The sequence below is a fragment of the Sorghum bicolor genome, chromosome 1, assembly GCF_000003195.3.
Source record: "Sorghum bicolor cultivar BTx623 chromosome 1, Sorghum_bicolor_NCBIv3, whole genome shotgun sequence".
NCBI lineage: Eukaryota > Viridiplantae > Streptophyta > Magnoliopsida > Poales > Poaceae > Sorghum > Sorghum bicolor.
The window spans coordinates 14,359,280-14,386,621 of NC_012870.2; the positions used below are offsets into that span (position 1 = coordinate 14,359,280).

Sequence of the window (27,342 nt, forward strand, 5' to 3'; positions counted from 1 at the left end):
ATCTTGCAACAATGATCCAGAGAAGTCTGACCATTTTTTGTGATGACATTTCCTATCCTAGACACCTAGAGAAGTGTCAGAAACACTTTTGGATAGAAGTGTTAGAAACATTTCTAGATGTTGTGAGACATTTAGCAAGTGGTAAAATGTTCCACTCAGAACATCACAACATTCACACTCGAGGTATAGTATAACCTACATGATTTAGTTATAATCATGATTTCACAAAAGTCAACATGTTCAAAGCAATCTTTGGCTATAAATAGCTCTAGACACGCACACCAGCATTGTGTTCTACTTTAAATAAACACTCCTCAACCTCGTTTAGGGTCTAGCCCAACAAGTGATCAACTAAGAAAAACAAAATAATTGTGAATCGTTTATCCCAAAAAAAATTTAACGAAATCCCAAGAGCTGTCAGTGTGTACCTTTGACATCAACTTTGTAATCCTAGCTCAAAGGATAATCCTTCCCTCGCAACTGTGGCCTTTGACGTCTCTCCTTCTCTATGAGGTGATTGAGCAATCATGACTAAAGAAACATGGGCTCCATCTTTAAGCACCATTGACCACCAGAGATAGACAAAAACCATCAAGCACACACAAGGTTTCAGCTCCGGTTGCAAGCTGAGCAGCGTCTTTTCAGTGATTCAGTCATCCATTACCATGTTCACAAAGCCTTATCAACCTTCTTGATCTATATCTGGGTCCTGAGTCCTGACACATGTACATGTTAGGCACTTCAAAGTCGAGCAACCACTCTAGCAGAAGTATCATATCTCCCGAATGCCAGTAGATTCAAGGTTGGTTAAACCGGCATGCACTGTAATAGAAACCCAGGAAGCGTGAATGTGTCATGAGACTTCAGCTCAAGGTGAAGTCTATGTTTCATGTGCCACAAGTGACTCCCACTTTATGGCCTTATGGGCCACACACAACCCTAGCATGGCATCAGTAGAAGGTAAATGTGAGAAAACCTTCCGAAGTCCAAACTTTGATAACTACGAATAACGACGACATTGAAGATAATGGAATCACCATGCTTGTATCTAAAGATGAGTGTTTCAAAAAAAGACACATAAGGACATGTTTCTATCACTAATAAACAGCGAACGACAATAAATGCAGTAAAGGTCTAAAAAATTTAAAACCAAGAGGCATTGGGCAACTAATGAACTTGTTAATTATCCACAAATTCACAGCCACAGCTGATCTAAAACTCCAGGCTTTTATTCTGGAGTGGAGATTATAGGGTCTCACATATTCTGTGGCAAAATCTTATAGCTTCAATGAAAGAACAATATGTAAAAGAGGGAATTGTGCTAATGCAAAAAAAAGCAATATGCCACAATACAAATATATAATATAATAAGTTCATATATTTTATAGAGATACCAACATTTGTACTAAGATAATTCCTATAAAAGCAGCGAGACACATATAGCAGGTCAAAGCCAAGTGTAATGATGTACTTACTAATATATCAGCTTGTTTAAATCACAGCCCACGATTGTTTAGTTCCTTTAAGTAGATAACAAGCTAAATAAAGTAATCTTATTTTTGCAGTAGTTAATACCATATAATTAGAAAATGGATATGATACCAACATGCACTAATGGTTAAAGGTTGAAACTAAAAAATCACTACAAGCTTCCCTGACATGAGAACCAATTGTTCACTCTCCAAATAAGTGTGTATATTAGGCGAAGGATATAGTTTAATGACTTATTCACAAGGTTATCAGGTGTATTTATGTTACCAGTTCGGTTTAAGTATATGAAAACAATGCTGTTATCTAGGTGATTGGGTGCTAGCATAGTTCTCAATTCTCATTGTAAAGACTAGAATCCAATAGTCAATAAAAAGAACAACCCACAGGAGCAGTTACTCAAACATTGTAAGCGACAAGTTTGTGAGTGGAACAACTTATTGGGCTGCTTTGCTTAAAAGCTAAACACAGAGGGGGGTCAAATGTGTAGCTTCTCCTTATTTTTTCAGTGTTTTTTTTTTTGCAAATGAACTAGGACTGGGCTTTTCCAACAAGCCCACAGGGAGGAACTTTTTCCCGTTCCCAACGGTTCAGTTCCTCCTCCGCCTTTCCTCGCGTGGTTCTGACTCTACCATTTCTCACCCGAGATACTGCTGTCCCACGCCAAAGCACCCCTCCCCTGCCGGAGCCCCTCCACAGCCAGAGCACTGACAGACACACCCCACCCCTGCAGAAGCAACTCCCTCTCCAGGCGACTCCCTGTGCAGGAGACCCACCCTGCCATGTGCCTTCTCCACAGGAGGGTTACATCAGCGTGAGGCATCAAAGTAGGTAAACTTTTGCCAGCTTTTACTTCTTCAAATGCTAACTTATCAAAAAAAATATGCTTCTTGCAAAAGCTCCTAAAAGTTAAATCATTCGAGACAGAGCCTATACTCTTAGCACTTGCTGCTTACTGACCTTAGTGCATCTATGCTTGAATAAGGGATCACATGCATCCAGAAGAATTTCTATCCTCTTTCTATAACCATAAGCCCATTATTTCTGATAAGCGACTAGTGGTAATATCTCAATCAAATATCTGTTTAAAGGTAATAGAATCCTAATAGTAAATAAATAAGCTAAAAGTGAGACGTGGATTTGAACATTAGTAAAAAATAAATATGTACGGTGGTGCAATATTTCCTTGTCATCCTTAGCACTTGGCTTTATGGAATCATCATAATATATGGGTCTTTGATGGGGTCCCTCCCTGCTTGGCTAGAGCTTCGCTAGCAAAGAACTGCAGTTTTGGAATTTGGCCAGGAGTATTTCTTACCTCATGGCCCTTGTGCCGGAGTAGTGCAAAGCTTTGGACAGGGTTGTTTATGTTTTCCTCACGGTGTGTGTGAGGGCTCTTCCCATTGTTTTCTCTCAAGATAATGATACACTGCTCTCCTGCGCGTTCAAGAAAAAAAATCTCAAATTGTAGCAAAATGTTTCAAAAATTGTCTAAATGATGTGAACGGCACAGAAAAGCTCAACGCATACAAGCTAGCTAAAAAATTAGAGTCTTGATTTATGGCATATTGTATGTTCGGCATGTAAATCTAAAAGAATTTAATTCACAACAAATTAATACTCTTGTTCAATTATGCTAGTTCATACTTAAAATACTGCAATTAATATATACACCTGACATGGTAAGCAAGTAAGGTTGCCAACCCAACAACAAAACTTGAGCTTTCGGGCACATGCAGGCAAACAATAAATGGTACTTTTTGTGTCATAAGTTTACCACATAACTCGTTATGGTATTGGACACAAACAGAAGCAACACTACAGTGACTACAATACCCCTGAGTGGCTGAGTTGTAGTCTCTACATTGCTTCGCTTGGTGTCAACCTTCCCTTGTCTAAGCATCCTCCTTCCCCTGCTACTTCAAGGCAATTGTGTTTTTTGATACATCATTAGTTATCTCTAATGCCGCATTTGTGGCTGAAGAAACAACACTGCCTCTATCTTACAAGCACTATTGTCCACCAGCAACGGGCACAACTCATCAAGAACACACCACGGTAAGCTTCAGCTGCAAGCCAAGCGGTGACTCTTCAAACTTCGTCGACTGCATCACTTGCTATAAACACCCCCTAATATCTCTACTAATCCTGGAAGGTCCAAATAATCCAATGATTAGCAAGCTCCAAACTAAAACACCAGTATACATTGGTGAAAACTTCTAGCACTCATGAAACCTTAATGTGAAGCCTCTACAACCGTGGTTAACAACTTGTATTGTAACAAGAGTAAATAGACATCTCAATTTTGTGTTATCCATGCTATGTCAGATAAAATGGCATCGCATCTATGTCGGCTGCAATTGCAAAACCTTACAACTTGTGCCCCCCAGTCCCCTCATGGCCTCATCCATGTGTAAATCCTTGTATTGCCCACATTGCTGCTGGCGTGCTGTAACAGAAACTTTGGCATAGCTAAGCAAAGTGACCAAAGTGTGTTATGAGACACTAGAACTACCGAGGCAACTAGGTGCCATCAAACATGGCAATATACCTCAGAACGCCGGACACGAGGAGTAGTGGCCAGGGGAGACGGACCCCAGGCCCCAGGAAACCTCCTCGAGAGAGTCTGGGACTGCAAGCCGTGGCACAAGCTGGAGATTGCATGGCCGGGAGGACGACGCGGTGGGCGGTGGGCGGCAGAGGTGACGAACGCGCCCGACGTCAAGAGGTGTGCGCAGACGAACCCCGCCCGCCGCCTCCAGCGTCTGAGCCACCGCCGCACTCAACACCTCGCGCCCATCACCCCATGCCCCGGCTGCTGCTGAGGTATGCGCTCCCCACAACCCGCTCAGATCCAGAGCTCTTAGGGTTCGAGGGGAATTGTCAATTGCGCCGCTATTTCATCCTGCTAGTTGGTGGACATTGAACAGGTGGGTTACGGTGAATGGGATTAAAAAATTTACCGGATATTTTATTATTATTATTTTTTTGCCACACTATAAAATGCCAGCTTTAGAACCTTAGAAGGGTTTTTTTTGTGCGCGGCCAAAAAACTGAAAAAGTGTTATATTCAGCTTCTAGTTCTATTTTACTCATTTTATACTCATAATACATATAACCAGCTATTAACCTCCAAGTATTATTGTCTTAGATATTTACATTTTCGAATATTTTTGCTTGTGAGGCATGTGAAGGCATTCAGGACGTATTTGTTTTATGGCTGATCAAAGTTGTTGGCACATGCATCAAGACGGTTCTAACTCGGGTTCAAAGTAAAATGTTCTATTGCCTCTTGATATATCTTTTCATCTCACATTTTTTTCTTCTTCTCTCGCTCCTCTCATGCTTACGATGAATATAACTAGTCTCGAGGTTTGACTTAGGACCACCCGCACACCCGCAATGTGTTCCTCTCTAAGTCGAGGATTTCTTAGAAAGCTTTTCAACACCGCTTTCATGTCTATTCTTCTTCTTGGCGCAACCGCCAATGTATAAATACGAGTTGTGGCTAGACTTTGTTAGAGCCTTTCACATCTACAGTCACTTCCTATAGAATTTTAGCAACACACTTTGCATGACTCGTGAGGGCAAATACATTTTAGATGGATAAAAACTTGCCAAAATTAAATGTCACTCTCACTCGCCGAGGTGCAATGGGCGCATGGGAAGGCCATCGAGGATCGTGTCCAAATCACAGTATCGAGGAGTGTGGGTGTGTCAGGTATCAATATTAGGGATACATAGAAGCAAACAATTAATAGTCGTGAGCATTGTTTCGCTAGGGCGGGCAAAAACATAACTGCGGGCTCGCCCGATCCCTCGAGGAGAGATCTCGCCTCGCTCAACCCCCTAGGGGCGGATACCATCTCGTCTGACCCCAAGGGGGCAGACACTACCTCACCCAACCCTGAGGGTGTGGAGCCGGCCTGGGAGGAAATGCAGGGCCCACGAGGGCCCACACTGTTCCCAACCACTACGAATGTGGGGCATGCCGTGGGACCACGCTTCTGACACCAGGAAGGGAGCAGACATGTCTCGATGTGACCTGTGGCCACGATGGGCCATACTAGGGAGCTCACATCGCCAATAGCACGCGTGGCGGATCGGCACTATGCTACCTAACTCTCATACAACTCCCATCAGGGGCGCTAGTTGTAAGTTGACCATACCATCTACCGGGACAGAATGGGATGCCACGCCCGCCGATGACACTTGCGCGTGGCGCCACAAATGGTCGCATCGTGAAGCCATCCCATCATCATCAACAGGACCGGCGAGTCCCACATAAAAAAGATAGAGGACAATGCGGCGCCCCCAAAGGCCCTCTTCCTTCTCGCTTCTCTCTCTCTCATGTAATATGCGCCTTCCCCTTGGCATATAAAAGGGGAAGCATGGCTCCATTTAACAGCATCAAACTCGACTCAACTCCACTCCATTCGACTCCCCAGAGTTTTGGGACCTCCCTCTCTCGTCTATTTGTAATCTCTACTGCAAACGAGTGTCGGTTACACGAGCAACCTCAAACTGGATGTAGGGACGTTTTGTCCAAACCAGTATAAACCATTGTGTCCTCCAAGCACACAATTTGAGCCGGGCGCGTAAATACAAATTTACTAGTCAGCGGATCGAAACATTGACAGGGTGGACCTTCATTGTAATCCATGATGGCACGAAGGACGTCAACACTACTTCTATGGACTTTATCACCTGGCGCTACCTACTCACATGGCTTATCGTTGGCCTATGCACTTCCCACCCTACTCGTAGTTGACCCATTAATTTGCCAGCTTGAGTACGCCTGCCTATGCCCCTAGCCTGGTTGTGCATGCATGCCCACGTCCATGCAGGATCTACTTTACATTTTAATCTTCACATTTATACTGAACAACTCCTTAATTAATGGACAATATGCCATATACACCATTGTAAGAGTTGGTTCTTACTTTATGAATCATTCCACAACCCATCCTCACTCGTTGAAGTTAGAAAAACAAATATATTATACATAGAAACCTTTCTAGTGTATGTTTTCAGGTGGTTTCTTATGTTAATGTGTAGAATAACATCATTTGGGGCATAATTGGTTGTCCTAGTTAATGCAAATAACTCAGCAATACGAGCAAGATATATAGAGAATTGGATCAGTGAGATTTGTATACTCCATTCAGGCTTCTGTAGAAGTAGACGCCAATAAAGCCCTGTTCTAAAAAAAGATTTTTGCTGCATGTTCGTCTGACTATCTGCTATACTGTTAGCACCTCCGTTGCTTTACTAATAGCATTACAGAGAGTGGAAAACTAAAAAGGGTGCGTCGCTCTTGATGGTGGAAGCAATAACACAAATCTGAAAAATGAAAGGCAACCTATCCTCAGTAGCCATCATTCTTCAGCATGTTCGCGATCTCACGCAAGAGTGCTTCCGGGTTCTTTTCCTTCTGGTATGGTGTAGTCCATTGTTGGTACTTGTGCAGACTACCGGTGAAATCAGTGAACAGCCCGTCCACGCCGATCTCGTTGAGCCAATACTCATATTCAGAATAAGGGTCTTGATGGAAATCGAAGTGCAGGTATTGGTTCTCATTTCTGAAAGTGTATGGATGCACCTGCAATGTGTCATGATTTACAGCTTCATCAACTACTAACAGAGTAAGAGCGCTCGATCGCATGAAGGAAGGAGGATATTTGTGCAATTTGAAAGGAAAAATCTGCAGCTGTCGAATAAGATCAGTCAGTTACCTGAAGATTCAGAGCATGTGCTCGTGCGACGAGATCAGTGGGCTGTCCTAAACAGTTATCTTTTGGGTTTGGAGGAACAATTGTGTCCTTCCACGGCCCAATCCCAATAACATAGTTTCTTATGAATGTGAGATAAGAATTTGAAGTTATCTCGTAGTATGACTGCACAACAGGAACTGATTTTAGATTATGGCTGGTGGCTTGGGGTCACATCACATGAGAGGAAACAAGCATGAAAATTTCGGTTCTGACAAGTGATACTATCATACCTGATTGGTATCTTGTGTTGGAATTGTTGTGTCATCGATTAGGAACAGTTTGGGAGAGTTTGTCATGTTGGAGATGTAAATCAGTGAAGTTGGAGCGAAGGATTGTATGAACAGCGGTTGCTTGAGCCAATTTTCAGACATGTATTCACCTTTGTAGCCATACTTCAGTAGCATCTCCACAAACTTATCCTCAAAATTCTTTCCACCCGACCACTTGACCTGAATGCCAAATTTTTCTTGAGAGATGTTTCCACGCCAATGTTTTTTATTATATTGAAATTCTCTTTGGAGTTTGTCATGCCAGAGCTACTTAGTACTTACATGCTGGTTGATGAAGATGGGATTCTTGATCTCAGGGTATATTCCGACTATCCTGTCAGCGTAAAGCGCAATCAAGATATACTCCTCAAAAGTAATAATCTGATACTTCCCTGTGATCCAATACAAGAAAATTATAAAAGGTCAGCGTTACGATACAGAGTGGATGGTTGCAATCTACTCAAAATACACATCTCGGACACAATTAAACTAAGAGAGAAAGCCAAGTACCATTGTATCGTTGGTCCCTGAAACTGAGTCGTTGTTTCACCCTCAGTGATTTAAGTTCTTTAAGAGTGAAATCCACTGCAAATAAACATAATTCAATTCCTCAAGTCAGTAGCAGGTTGACAGGAACACGAGAATCGTTACAGAGAATTTCATTAACACACACACACACACACATACCAATGAACCATCCGGTGACATTTTCTCCTTGGACTTCATAGGTCCTCTTCCTGTCAGCAAACTCCGTATGGTTCGCAACATTAGTTGTTGCGTCTAACGTTACATCATGGAAACAGATGAGGTGTCCATCCTTTGATGCAAGTATATCGGTCTCGATGAAGTCTGCGCCTTCTTCGATAGCCCTCTGCAAAAAAACCGATATTGAACCTCAATCTTCAGAGAATCTCTCGTTCAAAAAATCTTCAGAGAATCTCTTTCGTTTTTTTAACAAAAATCTTCAGAGAATCTCTAGGAGCCATATTATACTCTGGGATAATCTTAAAAATATTGCCATGGCATACTAAAATATTTTCCGTTGTTTGCAGCCAGTGTGAAGGCTTGTTCGAGGAGTTAGACCATAGTTAACTATAATATCAATGCAATTGAGTTTCACGCTCCAATATAATTTCATAGTCCAGCACTTGTCATGTCCTTTAACCTTTTTTTTGGCAAATTTAAGGACTATACCACTTTATTCTGAAATTATTCAGAGAGGAAAAAAAACTGATGTGGGCTGTTGAGAAAATTAAGAGTTTAGTTACCAGGTAGGCAGCCGCTGTCTCTTCGGGTAATTCACCATTTGATCCTCGGTGGGCAATGTTGTAAGGTCTAAACGTCTGTATTGGCTTCTTGTGGTTCACATCCAGCTGGCTGTGGCTGGCTTTGGAATTGGATACCCCAATAAGGAGGAGCACAAGGACAATGAGAGAGACGTCGTGCCCTGTCAAAGATGCCATCCAGGCATCCACTCAGTACTAATATCTTGACATCAACGATAGTACACATTGAGGACACAAGATCTAGTCTAGAGTCTAGACATGAATTTTCAGTTGAGCACAGAAAGCAATAGGGAATCCTCCAATCTCAATCTCAGTATGGACAAAGTCACTGAAAAAACAGTAAAATTAATAATAAAAAGTAAAGAAACTTCTTTTAGACATAGTAACTTGTTCTTGCTATTAAAAAGGACGGATAGTATGGAGTTATCAAAACATGAACATTCAGATGAAACTCCATGGAATGCGCTTACAGGAGAGAGAGAGAGAGAGAGAGAGAGGTACAAGAACTGATGTGGTGATTGGTAACCGATCGGAGAGGAACAGCGGGAATTAATAAATGGGGCAACAAGAGAGCGAAAAGCATCTGCAAGAACTTGAACTTACAGAAGGAAGCCATGGCCCCTTGTCTTGTGCCTCCGGCTCTGCTGGGAGCAGAGTTTACAAAGCAGAGCCCTCTGTCTGAGGAGGCTTTGCTTTGCTTTGTGTCTCCACCTCCTCTGTTGCAGTTGCATGCAGTCCCTTGGGCAGGTCAGCTCAGCTCAGCTTCTTTCTTATACGTGCTATACAACAAACAGGAGACTAGGGAGAGTTGGACTTCCCCTGCCCCTGCCCCTGCCGGCCTCGGAATATTCCCAAGAGACCAGAGATTGATTGACCGACTTGTTTCTAATTCTACGGTAGTGATTTGCGACGCAGTTTCTGATCTGTAGCTCTTTTTCTGCACCAGGTGTGACTTTGTGAGCTCAGCCAAGGCTCAAGACTCAAGAGACAACTCTGAAACATGTGTGGGTATACTCGTCACTTCACTAAGGTCTTGTTTAGTTCTCAAAAAATTTTGTAAAAAATTTTCAGATTCCCCGTTACATCGAATCTTTAGACGCATGCATGGAGTATTAAAAATAGATAAAAATAAAAACTAATTGCACAGTTTGGTCAAAATTGACGAGACGAATCTTTTGAGCCTAGTTAGTCCATGATTGGACAATTTTTGTCAAATACAAACGAAAGTGCTACAGTGTCGATTTTGCAAAAAAATTTGGAACTAAACAAGGCCTTTGAGTAGCAAGCACATGCAATGGAGCCCGGAAGCCTCTGCACTGCGGACTTGTATTTATTTATTTATTTATTTATTATAAGATACTTTCTGTCACTACACACGGCATGGAATCGTGTAGATATGGTGGATTATGCAGGAAACTGATGGAACATGGTAACCCCAACGGCATGTGCAAGCAAAGGGCTTTAAAAAAACAGATGGCATCGTTCATCGTTCATCACAACTCGCAACCATGCGCGCGTACGCACCGGTGTGTCGGTGTCGTCGTCGTCGTGGCCGCCGGACGGTCCCGGCCAGCGTCCACTCGTCCTCTTGGCAGCAGCGACAGGCAGCGACCGACCGTGGCTCGCCAACTGTGTCAGCGTCACCTCTCTCTGCAAGTCGTGTTGCTGCAGCGGTCCAGCTTTTCAGCGGTCAACCAAAGACACCCATCCCGGCCGTGGCCGTGGCATGCAAATCCCAGCAGATGGCCCCATCCTGACGCTGATAGAGATTGGAGACTCTGCACTTCAAACATTCTAGCCTCTCGGCCTCCTCTTGAACAAAACTGAACACTGAAAGATGCGGCATATTCCTGCGGCCTATGCGTGTATGATGGGCTTATATCATGTGTTGACTGCCTGTTTTCTTTGAAAACCAAAGTTGACGCGTCATAATAAATGGCAATAGCAATGCAATACCCAATTATCAGGACACTGGAACAACATCCATTTGTTTCTCAGTTTGTTTGCTACTAGTGCACACAAGGCCACGCCACAAATGCATAATTGGGGAGGATTCAGCTCTCTTGCTTCCTTCAACAGCAATCTATTTTCATCATTCCTCAGTCTTTATTACCCCCTTTGTCCTGAACCAAACACTCTTCTTGATGATGTTACTATTACGGGAAAAATGACACACAAGTGTACTTCCTCCATTCCAAATTATAGGACTTTTTCGCATTTCTTGATACAATTGCTTGCTCTACATATCTAAACTAAACATAGTACGTTTAAAAAACATATTTAAACATAGTGTATATCTAAGTACATAGCAAAAGCTATGTATGTATCTAAAAAAGAAATAACATCTTATAATTTAGAATGGAGGGAGTACACACAAACTTGCAACAATTGAAGTGTGCTAATTTGAGCAACAGTATCGCCATCCAGATGCTCTGCTCACTCATATGAGAAAAGATGCAGCCCATGAACATAAAACAAACAAAACTCATCTAGTAAAACTAATTGCCCCCAGACACCACTTTTGTGCATCATAAACCCTAGCCTCTGCGACATCTTGCTCTTAAATTTTAATAGGTGAAAAATATGGAGGTAGATACCATCATTCCAAAATATTCATGATACAGGGCCACATTAAAGCAAGATCTAATTTCTATTGCTACATCACGCCTGACGGCCTGAGTTTGCAATGGCCAAGAGGCTAATGACCAGATCGTCCTCTTTATGCATAGTATGAATTCTTGGAACACCAAAACAAACTCATAGAATCCAAGTAGAGTAACTCCACAGGGGCACAATCCCACGATATTGACTGCCAAACCACTATGCTTCTAAACAACACTAAGCCTGCTTAAATGGCCATCAGATCACCAAAGTTCCGCATCAGGAAGATGGATCCCGCAAACAGACCAGCAGCCTTCAGCAGCTTCTGCAAATAAGAAACATCAAAAGAAGTGTAGTTAGCAACTTGGCATCCAACGCGGTGCTAAAGAAACACCTGGGGAGATTATTAACAGAAACAAGTGCAATGATTAACCATGCCCAAAATATTTTCTTATGTGCTACACTAAGTTCATGACAGGACTTCAAACTGCAGACTTAAGATCCTGTGCAAATTTCAAGTAACAAAGGCTACAAAAATGAGCAATCAAGTATTCAACTGTCTACAAAGATAACCCACAAACCTAAGAAAACATTTCATCAGTAACTAGAGATGCTACCATTTGTGACACCTAGGTTGCAAACTTCATAATTATCAACCAAGCACTCAGGTTGGTACAACAGTGGCAATCGTCATACTGAAGATCAAATCCTTGCAAGGCATGAATAAGGTGAAATCAGATAAACTTGTCAACAAATTGCACTGCTTAGAATTGTGATGCCTGGCCACCTTAAGTGGCCCTCCATCTATGACTGCCTAGGGAATTTCGGTAGAGATTAAGTCCTCAGAGGACACCTTCAGGCTAGCACACCAATAAACTCAACTAATAATAACAGACAATCTGAAATGTAACTTAGATCTAAAATCAAACAACAAAATAACACATGAACTATAATATATTCACCAATTCAATTTCTATCTCAAGGTCAGACCAGGCACCTACCTATATTAATAATAAGAATAAGATGACTACATGCTCATTTGTAGAGCTAATTCTGCTAGCTCATTGAATTCATTTATCTCATAAAGCTATTTATGATGATAGAACAAAAAAATGAGTGCAGTAACATATATACACATTTGATGTAAGTCCACTTCAGGAAGAGGTAGGTATGTGTCTTCTTAAAATTTAACAAGCCAAAAACAAACATTTCCTACTCCTAACAGTCAAAAAAATGAGACAAAGTACGTGACTAAATAGAATTCCATAGTTAAAAAAAACTGTTAGAAAAAACTGTCCTGGACCATTACAATTAGGATTCTGATGCCTGAACTTCCTCGATAAAATGTCGGCATTAAGCCATAACCTTTTCAAAGTAAAGTGTAACATGCGATGAATCTTAGCAACCTCACAACTTCAAGCATCAAACAACAAATTCCAAACAAAAACTGAAAAAGGGAAAAGGAATTGCATGTGAAAACTTCAGTTAGCAGGCATCACAACCACAGCGGAAATATACCCATCATAAGTATCTAGTGCCTGGTGAAGGTTCCAAAAATCATCTGATTACATCAATTAAACTATGCTATGGACAGTCGATTCAATTTTTAGGAGCAAAAACACACATACAGAGAGCTCGCCGCAATAAATCCTGAAGTACTATCCGTGCAAGAAGAATGAACATGTGAATCACAGCAACTAGCACCAAACATTCCAAACCGTCAAACATCTCCGCACGTATGGATTGGTACGGCTGCAGCCGCGCGTCGAATCAAATCGCCCACCTCAAACCACTCGGCAACAAGGTTTACCGCCACTAGCGCCACGGGTTCGAGCTGCAGTATTTGACACGAACTACCAAAGAGGGAAAAAAAAAACAATCGCCCACCTCAAACCACTCGGCAACAAGGTTTATCACCACTAGCGCCACGGGTTCGAGCTGCAGTATTTGACACGAACTACCAAGGAGGGGAAAAAAAAACAAGTTCATGAAGAGGTGGAGAAAGCGGGGTGAGAGGGAAAGGGGGTACGGACATAGTTGAGCGCCCACTGCTCCTCGTCGTTGACCTGCGAGTCCCAGAGGGCCTTGAGCTTCTCCACCGACGACGACGCCGCCATCTCCGGTCCGGTGAGATCGCCTTCCTCGAGGGTCGGGGTTGGGGTTGGGGTCCGGGCTTAGGGTTTCGCTTCCAGTGTGTTCGGTGTTCCTACCTTTCAGTCTCGGCCTTGCTTCACGAGCATCTTATGTAGATTGGGCCGGGCTATTATTGGGCCGTACGGTCAGATTCCAGTTCGAATACGGGATATGTTATTTTCTTTTCCAAACTGACTGCCAAAATTTTTTTTAAAATATGAATAGTAGCACTTTCGTTTGTATTTGAAAAATATTGTCCAATTATAGACTAACTAGGCTCAAAAGATTCGTCTCGTCAATTTCGACCAAACTGTGCAATTAGTTTTTAATTTCATCTATATTTAATACTCTATGGATATATGTCTAAATATTCGATGTGACGGGGAAACTAAACAAGGCCTGAGACTGAATTGAAACTATCATGGAAAACTAGACCAAACCTAAACATATGTTGGGACAAAAATCAAGAGAGCACATGGCGGTGGGCACAAATCAAATTTGATCACAGACCAAACTACAAATAATTAAGAGCAACTTCAGCATGAGCCCTCAAATTAGGGCCCTTGTACTTTTGATATGAGGGCTCTCTTTTTATTTTGGAGGGCCTGGTTTTTGTTTTTGGCTGACACCGACAATCAGGACCTACTCGTCATTCTCAACGCTCTACCGATATGACATGGAATCTTAATTAATGTATAGTTGGTGGCTGGGTAGCATGCCAATATGGAGCGTTGGGAAAGCCCAAAAAAAGAAATTTCACATAATAATTCTAAACATATAAGTTGTTTAGCTAAACCTGACTAGCATTTTCAATAAAGATATAATGCCTTGAACGGAGATAATCATATATTGTAAAATCGTTTCTCATGGTGGATCTATAGTACTAAGTTTATGCTATATAAATTTATTTCAACTTAAATGAGAGCAACAAAAAAAATGCATGACTTAGGACTTATAGGAGAATTGAAAGTATCAAGCACTGAGTGGATCTGTGTATGAAACAACGGATGCAATTAGAATTTTATTATAGACCTGTGGATGAAACAAGGGATGTAATTACAAATTGCTGGGTATCTTCTGTGGATGAAATTTAAATTTTACAGGGAAAAAAATTCAAAAAAAAATATACATTCGACTCCGCTGGGGATCGAACCCAGAATCTCTGGTTCCGTAGACCAGCGCCTTATCCATTGGGCCACGGAGTCATTTGATGTTTCTCGAATGTAGACATTGTTGAACACTGAAAGAGACCACAAATTACCATGGATTACAACCACCGGACACAGGCCATCAGCACTCGGCAACACAGAGGCATGGGTTTGCCATCACCAAGCGAACCGCGGATCGCTCCACCCCTTTTTTTTTCCATGTGTAGAGGAGTATGTTCCATGATGCGAGTCTCCTGCTCCGATATGGACCTCCTGGAAGAACATGACCCATGTTCCACGTTTTAGAAACAACTACGTTCAGAGAAATATGAATGTTCCTGTTTTCACGTTATGATACTTTAAGTTCTTGTTTGTGTTCCGGGAATGGTGATGAGAACATAGCTACTATGCTCTGATATAAAGATTGAGCAACGGAGATGTGGAAAGAAGCGCAGTTGCATGGCATACGGTGGCGACTGGTTGGAGCTTCCACACGTACTTCCTTCAGAGGCATTGCTAGACACAGACATTGTTGGCTTGCTGCTCTAAAACTATTACTCTCTCTCTTTTATAATATAGTGCATTCTATATTTTTAAGGACAGATTAAGATAGAACACAAAAGACACGTATGCTCTCACTTTGTTTCCAAACAAGACGCTATCATCAACAAGATTAGTGGCGATTAGTTGATAAATAGAAAGTTTTAAATGCAAAACTGGTTTCTGACTTCTAGACTACCTTATATTTGAGGATAAATTTTGAATGCTAGAATGTGCTATGTTACAGGATGGAGGGAGTATGTAGTAAAATAATCTAAGGATAGTTCTAATGGATAGCTTCCATATAATTAATTAGAGTGTTAAGCAGCCAAAATGTTGATGTGACATGAAAAGCTATGAGATGATAGATGATTGGATAAAAAAACTAAGCTGAAGAAACCAGCCTCTGTGAATATAGTTTTTGTGTATTGTCTACATTAATCAAGGAGTCCCTCCATATTGAAATATAAGGTACTTATAAGTGATTTTCTGACAAAATAAAGAGGCTAGTAAAAGATCATATTGCCCCTCACTAATTAGAATGAAGGGAGTAGTTTAGTTGTTACTTTTCTCAGTTACTGGCCGATTGTTTTCAGTGAAACCAAGTTTAAAAGAATCTTAGTATTTCTAGCCATAAAAACAGAGGAGAGAGTACTTGAAACATTGACTATTGAGGCATAAAAAAGGTAAAGAAGAGAAATTTGGGGCTTGAGAACCTAGAATACAATGTATTTTGATATAGTTTTGAACACTATATCCCCCGCAGGTCAAAGTTTTTAACAGGTGAGAAGCGAGAACACATTTTCCGTGAGCAACTTATATTGATTTTGCCGGACTATTATTTGGTTGTCTAGTCAGAATACAATTCAGGTCCATTTTTTCTCATTTAATTGTGGGCCTGACAAAATAAGAGTTCCTCTAAGGTCAACAAGTGGATTAATCTTACTTTGATCATGACTCATGTATTTTCGTGTCCAGTTTGTCAAAGTTGTCTCACCCCAAGATATATTCATGTTCTATTATACTTTTCTACTAACAAAAACCACGCTATTCAAAAAGAAGAAAAATAAGGTACTCCCTCTAACTCTAACATTTCTATAAAAGATATAATGCTATAATGGAGATGATTATATATTAGGAAATTGTTTTTCATGATAGATCTATAGCATTACCTTTGTAGCTTTGTGTTATAAATCTATTTTGACTCTTTTAGCTAGAAGAGATGGACTGAGCTAAAAAACCATAGTCTTTCTTAACCTCATTCTCTAAATTATCATTTAAAGAACTATTTGAATAAAAACGGTTCTTTCCGTCCTTCAATAACTTTTCTATACTATCTTGTACACACTACAAGGATATAAAAAGAAAAACTCTTGAATTTACTCTAAGGATACACTAAAAATAGTCTGGCTTTCAAATCGGAGGTAATATACCCAAAGTTTGCTTGATGTTCTAAATAAAACACAATAAAGATACTAAGTCTATCATGGAAGGCCCCAGCGAAAAGGAAAACGACATGGACTGAACTGCTTTTGTTGCTTTGGGGGCAAAAAGAACTGTCTTTGTAGGAATTCATCAACGGTCAGCACTGATTGGATCTGCCATCTGTGAATCAAATTTCAAATCAAAGGGGAAAAACATTTTGGAGGAATTCATGAACAGTCATCACCTGCCTTGTTTATTTCGCTAAAAAGCCAGGCGGCTGATAATAAATTGAAAGTGAACAGGGCCAATTTCAAATCAAGGGGAAAAACATAATGAAATTTCGAATCAAATGAAAAACAGAACAAAAAAATTATGACAGGTCGACTCCGCTGGGGATCGAACCCAGAATCTCTGGTTCCGTAGACCAGCGGCTTATCCATTGGGCCACGGAGTCATTTGATGTGAGTGAGACGTGGCTTCCACTATTGTCTGAATGCGGCAGATTATGGTCCCCCGCAAATGTTCTAATTTAGTTGCAATACTGATTAGGATGGTCAAAATTTGACATGCGGAGCTAAGAGTAAATCAAAACTATGGAGTGTATTTTGATTGTTTATGCATGCATTTCGAACTTTTCTTTTAAAATGGAGTTGGAGGTAGTTTTTTTTTTCAAGTCATGTGACTTTCTTAAATGGTTTTATATTGACTAACGATCTAATGGACTCCAGCCTTAAGGGGGGCGAGAGGGGCGAGCGTTCTAGACCCCTGCATCCAAAGAGCCCCTCCCCACGGAATTACAGTGTAGTATTAGGCGATCTCTCACAAACGGCTTGATAAGAAATTAGCAGTGCAGTAAGCAAGAAAACAACGAAGCCAATGATTGGTTAGCCTCCTCTGATCCTTCCACATGCGACGCATAGCAATCTCTTCAATTTTTTCTAATCACGCCAAAAACGGCTTGATAAGAGGCGTTCTGAAGCTAATCATGGTAGTGTACTAATCTGATCACAATAATATGTTCGTTTCGATCAGCGTGACAAGCTCTACGTAATGGTATATTTTAATTTATCATTTGAGACACTTTTATTCAGTGAAAAATTATATATCCTGTAAGAAAACCAGAACTCATGGAACTTGTTAGAAACACCCGAGGAGATCTGGTCGATGATTGGTGGTATCTACATCGTGACACTCCATGCATGCACAGCTTCGGTCAGCTACTAGAGGTCACACCCGATCGAGGAGATCTGGTGGCCTCCCAACGCGACGACGAGAAGAGCGATGGCTTCCCATTGTGAACCACTCCAGTTCAGCCTTGGACAGATGGAAATAATAATGTGGCGGCGAGGGCGCCGGCGGCCGGACGACGCCGACGTCTACTTGCCACCGTCGAAGACCACAAGGGGGCGCCGGAACGCTCTGCTCTCCGGCCTCCCCTCCACGCACTGACGCACCGCATCATCGCCGTCGTGCGCCTTTTCTCCACGCACTGTACGTGTCGCCCCGTCATGTCGGCCAAGGTGCTGGCCATGCTACGTCGGGTCAGCCGCACCCGCACGGCTGCCGCAATGGCAGGGTGCGTCTAGCTCAAGGTCTTGTTCAAGCTCTTCCTCAGCGTGCTCGACATGGATGACACCGACGGCTAGCTGTTCAGGAGGGGGAAGCCGCGCAGGTGCCGGGGGAGACACTCGTGCTACGGACGACTGTCGGCCTCGTGCTCACCACGCTAATCTAGTACTCCATGTATAAGCAGTTAGACTGTCTCCAACAACGCAACCTATATCCAAAATAGGTCTTGCACAGTGCTTTGCCTACCCAGAAACACCATCCAACAAATGACCCAAATAGGCAACCTATTTTGCGTACTGGCTGAATCGAGACGCAAAAAAGCGTCCTCTCTGAACGAGGACGCAAATGAAACACGCTCATTGTGGTGGGCCCAACGACGGTGAGGCAGGGTGGGAGGCGGGCGGCGGCGCTTGATGGGGACGGAGGCAGGCAGACGCGCTTGACCGGGTGATGGGCAGCACTTGACGGGGAGGTGGGCGGAGCTCGACGAGGTGGGAGGCGGGCGGGAACGCGACGGGGAGCCGGCGGCGGCAAATCCGACCTCCTCGCCTGCGGCCGCCGGATCCGAGCTCCTCCTCGCCCGCGACCACCAGATCCAGGAGGGAGCGGAGGGAGAGACGGCGTGCTAGACGATTGAGGGGAGAGAGGGATGGGCAGTACCGGGATAGAAAGAGAGAGGAGGGGCGGCGCAAGCAGAGAGGAGGCCGGTGGAGAGAAGATGTGGCGGCGCTCAGTGGGGAGGAGGCGGCCGGCGCTCGGGAAGGAGGAGGAGGCCGGTGCTTGGCAGGTAGAAAATAGGTCTCGATTTGGGTTCGCTGTTGGAGGATTGTAGTTTTGGGTCCCTTACCTGTTTACTCTGCACGACCCATATGGGTGAAATAAGTCTCGGTTTGGGTCACCTTTGTTGGAGATAGCCTTAAGCACAGCTTTTTGGCAACGCAAGTAATGGCAGATAGAAGGAATAAAGGATGGGAAGAAGTGTTGGGAACTTCCGTGACTAGCATAGTGCCCGTGTCACGCCACGACTTCATTTTAAGGGCGCACTTAAAAAGAATCACTGTGGAATAAGTTTTATAAATTTCAATTTTTCATTCAGTGCAGACATCGTGTATTTTCTTTAAAAGTTCAGAAGTCCATAATTACCAATCTTGCAAACTAAATCAGTAAAACACATACTCATGAAACTTATCTGGCTTGTCCAGTTTGAGCAATCTTAGTGATATCAAATCTACCACTTGCAACGCAGCAGCATATCGGCAGGGCTCAGATCGATCTTTTATATAGTTTAAAGTTAGAATCTAAATAGTTTGTTAGCATATTCTAAGCGTATATTTTATTGAATCAGCGGCAATGCCACACACAAGCTATCACCATCTGCTTGCCAACGCTGCAACGCACATGTCAGGTTTCAGTTCAAGTTTCAGAGAATACTCATATCTGCCGCCGATTACCAGTTTACCACAGACCTCGCGTGGCAGCAACAGCAGCCATCAAACAAACTGAAACTAACTCGTGCTTTGACAGGTTTGTCCTTCGTTAGTGGCTAATTTGCCGCCAGTGCCGTCGAGGGGAATGACGATTGAGGCATAGTCTGCGGTGGAGCGAGCGTTGGCTGATCCTGCCGCCGGCGTTGCTGATAACTGAAGCCACCGGACCGCACGGCCTCCTTCTCCCCTGCTGCTTGCGGTGGAGGTGAAGCGGCCGTTGGTTGATCTACCGTCAGCGTGGCCGAGGAAACTGAAGCCACCGGAGCGGACTCGTGTGGTTGCTGCACGGCGATAGGGGCGTAGGGGCTGCACGGTGACTGCACGACGTAGCGTCGAGGAAGATGGCCGCGATTTCTTTGGGCGTGAGGCCGCGTTGATTTAGTGGCGGCCTTGCGCGCGTGATAGATGGCCGAGGGCTGAAGAGGACCATACATGCGATCGTGGACGTGGTAGATTTTCTAGGGTGCATGAAGGGGAGCTCTCTCAGCGGGAGAGGTTATATAGGGTGGACCAAGCAATGAAAAGGTTGGTGCATTAGAAGGGTAGATGAAGTAATGAGAGACTGAAGAAATAAAGGATGGAAATTGCCTTAAGTCAAGATGATAAACACAATTGTACGGTATGTATGACAAAGTAGGACACTATATTCAGGTCAGTCTCAATACATGTTTCATGAGAGTGTCATGCATATTAAATAGGGTGCCACATAAACAAAATTGCTGACTTGACAGAGTCATTAAATGAAGGAGTTTCATCAGATGAGAGAGGATTTTCATCCCCATAAAACTCATGTGGCTCGGTTATCTAGTTTGTAGTCTTGGTAAGTGTACCATAAAACTATGCATTGAGACTGACCTCATATTCCTTATTTACGGTAGAGTAAATGATGCTGCAGATTGTAACGTGTCTGAATTAATTTTAATAAGTTGCTCACTTGTATGTGCCACCAACATCACTGTTCACTGGTGTCTCAGCAACATGTGTGTATATATACACATCTAGTGATCACTAACAACCAAGAGATGGAAAAGCATGAGTAATGCCGTCCATGATATTGTGTGGATGAGCAGAAGGGAGTCCTCAAAGGGAATGAGAGTTTCTTTCAAAAGAAAAGGGAATGAGAGTAGGAATAGGAATAGGAGGCACCAGAGGGCACTGGGAGAACGGGAGCCGCACAACATTCCTGGGCTTTTTTTCGTGATAGGGGGTTTAGCCCGTTTTTCATGATATTGAGCCGCACAACATTCCTGGGCACTGGGAGAACGGGAGTCCTCAAAGAGAACCTAGCTACTGCAAACCAAAACCAGAGCCTTGTTTAGTTTCCAAAAATTTTCAAGATTCCCCATCACATCGAATCTTGCGGCACATGCATAGTACATTAAATATATATATGAGAACAAAAACTAATTGCACAGTTCATCTGTAAATTGCGAGACAGATCTTTTAAGCCTAGTTACTTCATGATTGAACAATGTTTATTAATGCTAAGTGTTGTTTTCCCTTTTTTTTTTTGCGAACTGAACGAGGCCCTACATAGGACCAAAAAACTATGACCAAGCTGTTGCCGACAGAGAAATCGAATCAAACCCTGCCAAGACCCAGTCGTCCGCAGATGCGGCCACCGCCTTGTAGATACCAAAGGCATTACTGACCATCGAACGTTCGAAGGTCACCGAGTTCCTCTCCTTCCAAAGAATCTAGGCTACGAGCAGGAACATCGAATCGAAGAATGGTTGTGCTGCCGAGTTTTTTTTAGAAAGGCGGCAAGAGCTTTGCCGTATTTTTATTAGACGAGGAAAAAGAAAAACAGAAAATATTTACAACAACTTACAAAGCAACTCGATTTTAAACTACTATGGCACACATGCCAAAAATCAAAAGACTAACAAAAGGACAAAAAAGTAACCGGTTCCAAACCACTGTATTGCACTAGCATAAACACCTACTCAACCATAGTGCTAGGTCTTGTTGCCATTTGGTATTGTTGAATTTCATCCTTGCACAGCTGGGCTACTTGGATCGGTTGCAGATGTTTTTGTTGGAAAGTTCTTCTATTGCGTTCCTTCTAGACGTTCCACCAAAAATAGATCATGACACCATCTATCTTTCTACGTTCACTTCTATCAAACTTTGCTCGACATTTGCGCAAGTAACCATGTAAGGATCAATTCATTCCAACCGAGTTTAGCGCGTATAGATTGAGCCATTGTTTTAAATAAGACCAGACTTGCTTTGCGTAGGTGCAGTCTTTGTAAAGGTGAGTTGGCGTTTCTGGGTCCATTCCACATAGTTTGCAAATGGGATCATTTGCCCAATTACGTTTTATCAAGTTGTTGGCAGTTAGAATTTTCTTGTGCAGAAGTGTCCACGCAAAGAATCGGCATTTAGGTTCAGCTTGTGCTTTCCAAATTGGTGTCAATTTTAGCTTGCTGAAAGATCCTTCAAATTGGATGTTGTATGCGCTTTTGGTTGTGTATTCCCCGTCTGCTGTCCATCTCCAACGAATTGTGTCCTCACTATTTTCCTCAAGTGTAGTTTCTTGTACTTGTTCCCATAGTGTGGCGTACTCATGCAGCTCTTGAACTGTTTGCAGCGGTAGAATATGTGCCACCCACCGGTTATCTTGAAGTGCCTTCCACACCGTAATATTTTTTCTCTTAGCTTTCCGGAAAAGGTTCGGCGCAATGATCTTTGGCGATGTTCCCTCAATCCAGGACGACGTCCAAAAGTTCGCAGTTTTACCATCTCCTATTGTTACCACCGTGGAGGCCGCAAAGAGATCGCGATCACGCCAATCGCATGGCAAATCTAGGCAATTCCAAGCACGCTCCTTGTGTTTCCACTTGAACCAAAGCCATCGTAGTCTTAGCGCACGGGAAAAACGTTCTAGGTCCAGCACCCCAAGCCCTCCTTTTTCTTTCGGTCGACACGTCGTTGGCCAATTTACTAGAGAGTGACCGCCATACACTTTGTCCGGGGTGTCACCCCTCCATAGAAAACTCCTCCTAATGCGATCGATCTTCTGTACTAACCATTTCATTTCTAGGAAGGCGGTCATGTGATAAATTGGTTGTGCTGAGAGAACCGTCTTGACTAGAGTTTCCCTTCCGGAAGTAGATAGTAGCTTCCCTTTCCATCCCGGCAGTCTTGCACCAATCTTATCTATGCGTTGGCGTAACCACCAGGGGCCAAGACTGTCCTCGCCATCCGGCATCAATGAAGCCAAGCCCAAAGGAGACAGGAGCATGAACCAAGCCTGTCTGGCGAGGACGCATCCAAGGACCAGATGCTCCACCGTCTCCGGTGCTTGCCCACATAGGGCACAGGCGTCACAGTTCTGGAAGCGTGTCTCTTCCTTCTATCTGTGAGAAGAGCATCTCAAATGTCACTAACCACCCGGCCTCGGAACACTCTTTTCACATCTCATGCTGTGAACTCTCTTCCACTTGTGCCACTTGGGGAGCATTGAGCAAGAGCGTTAGCCGGAGCAATGAGGAGTGTGCAAGGAACTCATGGGTCTTGTGTACTCTAAGCGTTGACTGGAGCGTTGCGACACGAGGAAGACGATGTACTCCTTAGTCTCATACTCTGGTCAGTTCTTGCGACATCTTCTCCTACATTTTATATTTCATTTTGCAGCATGAGTGATGTATACGCGTGCCCCAAAAAAGCCTCCCCGGAGGAAAGGAAAAGGATATAGGGCGGCCACCTGCGACAGTGCAAGCAAACATAGGACAGTGACCAAGAGGTGGTTGGCAGAGCGAGTGCATTGTGCATTGGTCAATTAGAACTCTCGAACTTTCTGTAGTTGCTCTCCATGCGGATGTGGTGCTAATACCTCCTGCAATCCTATACCCTCTCTGGACTGTCATTCTTTGATATTTGTTGCTTGATGTAATACCTTGCTTATTATGAATCCATTGGCCGTTCTGGAGTCTAGATCGGCCATCTACCAATCTACGATCAGAACTTGCCAAAGGGCTGGTTTTTGTGCAGTTCAACACTAGGCTGAAATCCTGAATCGATCTGATAGCAATGTGAGCTAACAAAATGGAGATGGATGATACCCTCGCCAGTTTGTCACTCATCTTCGTCTTGGTGTTGCAGACAAAAAAAAATGAATCCAGCATCTGGTGGAAAATATTTGAGCACTCATTAGCCCCTGTGTGTCATAAGGGAAAAAAACAAGGTTCATATACAAAGCATATTTGTACCTTTTCCGAAGGGTAGTATATATAATTGGCAAGTACAAACGCTCTGAGACAAATCGTTGGTTGAATTGATCTGGCTCTTTAACAAAATGATATATGCCATCGCCTTGAATTGATGTGGCTCGCTTTGAGAACATATATATCTGAACATATCTCCACCAGAAAGATCACTTGGTAATTTATGATTACTATAGTACTTCTCTTGTAATAGGTCTACCGGTATGGTTTTTTAACTGGGCAAGGAGCCAAGGTGGGCGCGGGTCTACTGGGCCACAACCCAAATGGAGTTGGGCTGCTGCCCTCACCTTCTTCTTTTACTTGTGCCACCAACAGCGCTGGTGTCTCAGCAACATGGGTGTGTATATATACATCCGGTGATCACTGATGACCGCCGAGAGATGGAAAAGCATGAGTGATGCTGTCCATGATACGGTGTCCACATGAGCAGAACACAATCCTCAATAAAGGGAATAGAATAATGGGAATAGGAATAGGAGGCACTAGGAAGGTAGCAGAAACAGTGACAACTCTCTCATGGAATAGGAATAGAAATAGGAGGCACCGGGAAGGCAGAAACAGCGACAACTCTCTCATTGCTTGCTCCTGTGTGTGCATGGCATGCGGAACCTTCTCCTCCGAGCTGTCCGCTGATGTATAGCTCTCTACGGCTTTGTGTCCTCCGTTGGAGCGTCCATCAATATAGAGCCTAGCTTAAGCCTCGCAACTGCAAGGAAGACAATGTCTTCGTGTGGTCCAGTTCGCCTAATCATTCTCATAAGCGAGACGGTTCTACTTGCTGCCTGGGAACGAGAGAGAAACTAGCGCATATCGTGCCCTCTGACGGCGGGGCGGGCTGACACACCATCGGGAGAGGAGCAGGACAGAAGCGAACAAGAAGATATGGATTATGGTGCTCCAGCCGCGCCGCGGTGCCGGTCGAACCCCGGGGAGGTGATGGCGGCGTGATGTTCGCCGGCCCTGCTCGCGGCGTCGACATCCTCGCCGACCGCTGCCAGGCTGACGCTCCCGTCATGTCTAACCAGCTCTCCTTGGTTCATTGCTGGATTCTAATCTGTAAGTTCCGCTCCCTCCAAAACCCTTGAGTGTTCTCCCCTTCTTTGTTTCTCCTGGGTGCTTTCTCTCCATGGCGTTGCCAACCTTGCCTGGTCTCTCCTTCGCCCCTGGCGAAAGTATCCTGGCAGAGGTTGCCAACTCCATTGGCCTTCCTGTGGCTAGACCTGCCTCCGATGCTTTCTCCTTCGCCTTGGTCGTCGCTTTTGGCCGATGCAAATTTCGCCTCGATCCCTTCTCTGTTGGCCAAATCCTCCAAGCCACCATTGGTGGCTCCAGCCACTACCTCCGTGTTTCGCAGCTTGCGGATAGAACTTTCAAATTCTTTGTCTCCTCCAAGGAGGTGGGGTTTTTCATTGTTAATCTTCGCTCATATTCCTGCGAGCTCTACTCCCTTACCTTTCACCTCTGGGGTAACGGTGGCCCCAACTGGCGGCGTGAATATAATCTTTTTCTGCGTGAAGATGATCGTTCCTGGCGAACGACCCCCAGAAAGCGTGTGCCCAAACTTGTCCCAAAAAACTCCTTCGTCCAGCCGGGCAAATCTTTTGCTGCCGTGGTCAGGCCAAAGATTTTTTCCAACCGCCCTGGGTTCGAACCTCATGACAACCTAAACCTCAATGAACCTCCGCCGCTGGAGATCCCGACGCCGTCGCTCGCCGGGGCCATCTCCGCTTCGGCGCTGCCACTCTCCGGGGCCAACTCCATTCCGCTCCCCTCCAAGCGGGCGGTCTTCCGACGCCTGCAGCCTCCGTTGGCTACCCAATCAAATTGCCACTTGCTTAATCATGGTCTGAACAGTAGCCCTTTGGTCCCAGTCAAGGATGCTCCGACCGGCCAATCCTCCAGAAACCACCTTGGGGACACGTCCTTCTGTCAACGATGTCTGACCTGGGGTCATCAACGTGCCACTTGCCGCAGCCCAATCCGTTGCCGTTTCTGTTTCAAACAAGGTCACACGGCTGCAAACTGCCACTCTCAAAACCCGGGACATGGCAGGGAAAGTAACACAGTAACAAGAGGAGGACGTCTCTTTACTAGCAACAGTAACTCGGGGAAAGAGGGACGGCATCTTACCGACAACAGTATCCCGGAGGCGCGTACCGGTTGGCTCAGCTCTGTGGTTGCTGGGCTGCATTCCTCGAGCCCGCCAACTTCAACCTCGGCCGACGACCTCAGTCTGACACTCTCCCTCTCTTCCGGCTGGGCCGCTCCAAAAGCACCGCCAGAAGTAAATGCCAGGCCTTGCAGGCCCAGCATTGTGCTTCAAACCCCGTCACCACAACCTTTAATCCGCTCCAACGCCCCTTCGTCTCCCCCACCGCTCTGTGAAAACCCCACTCACCTGATACAGTACCTCCCGGCGGGCGGAGAGCGAGAGGAACCTCCCTTGGCGAACATGGCGTATCAACGGGCGGACCCGCGACCTTTCATCCCCGATACCTTCCAGTGGGTGGACGTGCCCAATAGGGAGTTCATGACAAGAGCAGTGGCACCCACGAGGCCGCCAGCCAACAATGAAGACTTAGCAATCGTCTGCTTCAACCCTTTGCCTGGTAATGCCCTCAGCTTTGCCTTGATCAGAAACATAGTTAGGGATTTCTTGCTGCAGCATAGGATTGTCCCCCGTGCAATTTTGCCCTGTCACTTGGGCCAAGCATATGTCAGATTTAATCATGCTTATGAAAGGGATATTATGGTTAGACAAGGAGCTATGCCTTTTCAAAACATCCACATTGCCTTTGTTAAGCACAATGAGGGTAGAAACTGGAGGAGGGTTTTTTTCAATGAGGAATGTTGGATAATGCTCCTAGGGGTCCCAGAAGATTATAAAACTGAAAGACACATCCACAATGCCATTAGTGACTTTGCAAAAATAATCCTGTGGGAGGAAAGTGACTCTTATCCTGGTAGAGTCATGGTTAGAGCCCGAGTGATGAGTGTTGAATCGGTCCCGCAGTTCATCGTTTATTCAGACCCAGCCAACGTAAATGGAGATTCCGGACTATCCAATGCGAGGTGGTGCAGCACCATCAGGCAGGGCAAGGACCACCTGAAGAAGATCCTCTGCCTAATGAACTGGAGTTGGAGGCAGTGGTCCCTTATGACTTCTTTGGTCTGGGCCAACCGGTTTTGCAGCAGCAGCAGAACAATCAGGATGAGCCAGAACAGCAGCAACCAGGGAATCAGATAGATGAGCAGCAGCAGATCAACAATGAACTAGGCCAAGGAAACTTACAGATGCAGCAAATCAATCCTTGGGAACCTTGGGCCGAATGGCCGGCCCAACCACCAGCCCAACAGGCCCAACTAGATCTGAACCTTCAGCAGCAAGGCCAA

The 27,342-nt window shown here is 44.2% G+C and overlaps 3 protein-coding genes and 2 non-coding genes across 14 annotated transcripts in view; all 5 read right to left on the bottom strand.

Annotated features, from left to right (window-relative positions):
* The window catches only part of LOC8062529 (presenilin-like protein At2g29900), a 41,239-nt gene extending 36,386 nt beyond the window's left edge, over positions 1-4,853 (bottom strand). For 2 of the 10 annotated variants that reach the window (XR_002455419.1, XM_021465742.1), the window contains exons 1-3: positions 4,040-4,852; positions 3,325-3,949; positions 2,807-2,925 (exon numbers count right to left, since the gene is read on the bottom strand). The gene's annotated coding sequence lies outside the window, so the exon portion shown is untranslated. Of the gene's footprint in view, positions 1-428; positions 1,049-2,806; positions 2,926-3,324; positions 3,950-4,039 lie in introns of those variants that run through there. The other 8 variants (XR_002455412.1, XR_002455413.1, XR_002455417.1 and 5 more) reach the window with 8 other exon arrangements.
* Positions 6,582-9,668, bottom strand: LOC8062530 (glycerophosphodiester phosphodiesterase GDPD6). Its single transcript, XM_002466793.2, has 8 exons — positions 9,421-9,668; positions 8,800-8,978; positions 8,219-8,402; positions 8,042-8,116; positions 7,814-7,923; positions 7,493-7,711; positions 7,224-7,385; positions 6,582-7,090 (listed from the first exon to the last, which is right to left on the bottom strand). Exons 1-8 carry the CDS (start codon positions 9,431-9,433, stop codon positions 6,857-6,859), a joined length of 1,176 nt encoding a protein of 391 aa, XP_002466838.1. The 5' UTR covers positions 9,434-9,668; the 3' UTR covers positions 6,582-6,856.
* On the bottom strand, positions 11,356-13,641 carry LOC8062531 (mitochondrial import receptor subunit TOM5 homolog). The gene is made up of 2 exons (XM_002466794.2): positions 13,452-13,641; positions 11,356-11,743 (listed from the first exon to the last, which is right to left on the bottom strand). The coding sequence occupies exons 1-2, from the start codon at positions 13,533-13,535 to the stop codon at positions 11,666-11,668; spliced, it is 162 nt and encodes a 53-aa protein (XP_002466839.1). The 5' UTR covers positions 13,536-13,641; the 3' UTR covers positions 11,356-11,665.
* TRNAR-ACG lies at positions 14,684-14,756 on the bottom strand. Its single transcript has one exon. It is a non-coding gene; the product is annotated as a tRNA-Arg (tRNA).
* Positions 17,046-17,118, bottom strand: TRNAR-ACG. Its single transcript has one exon. It is a non-coding gene; the product is annotated as a tRNA-Arg (tRNA).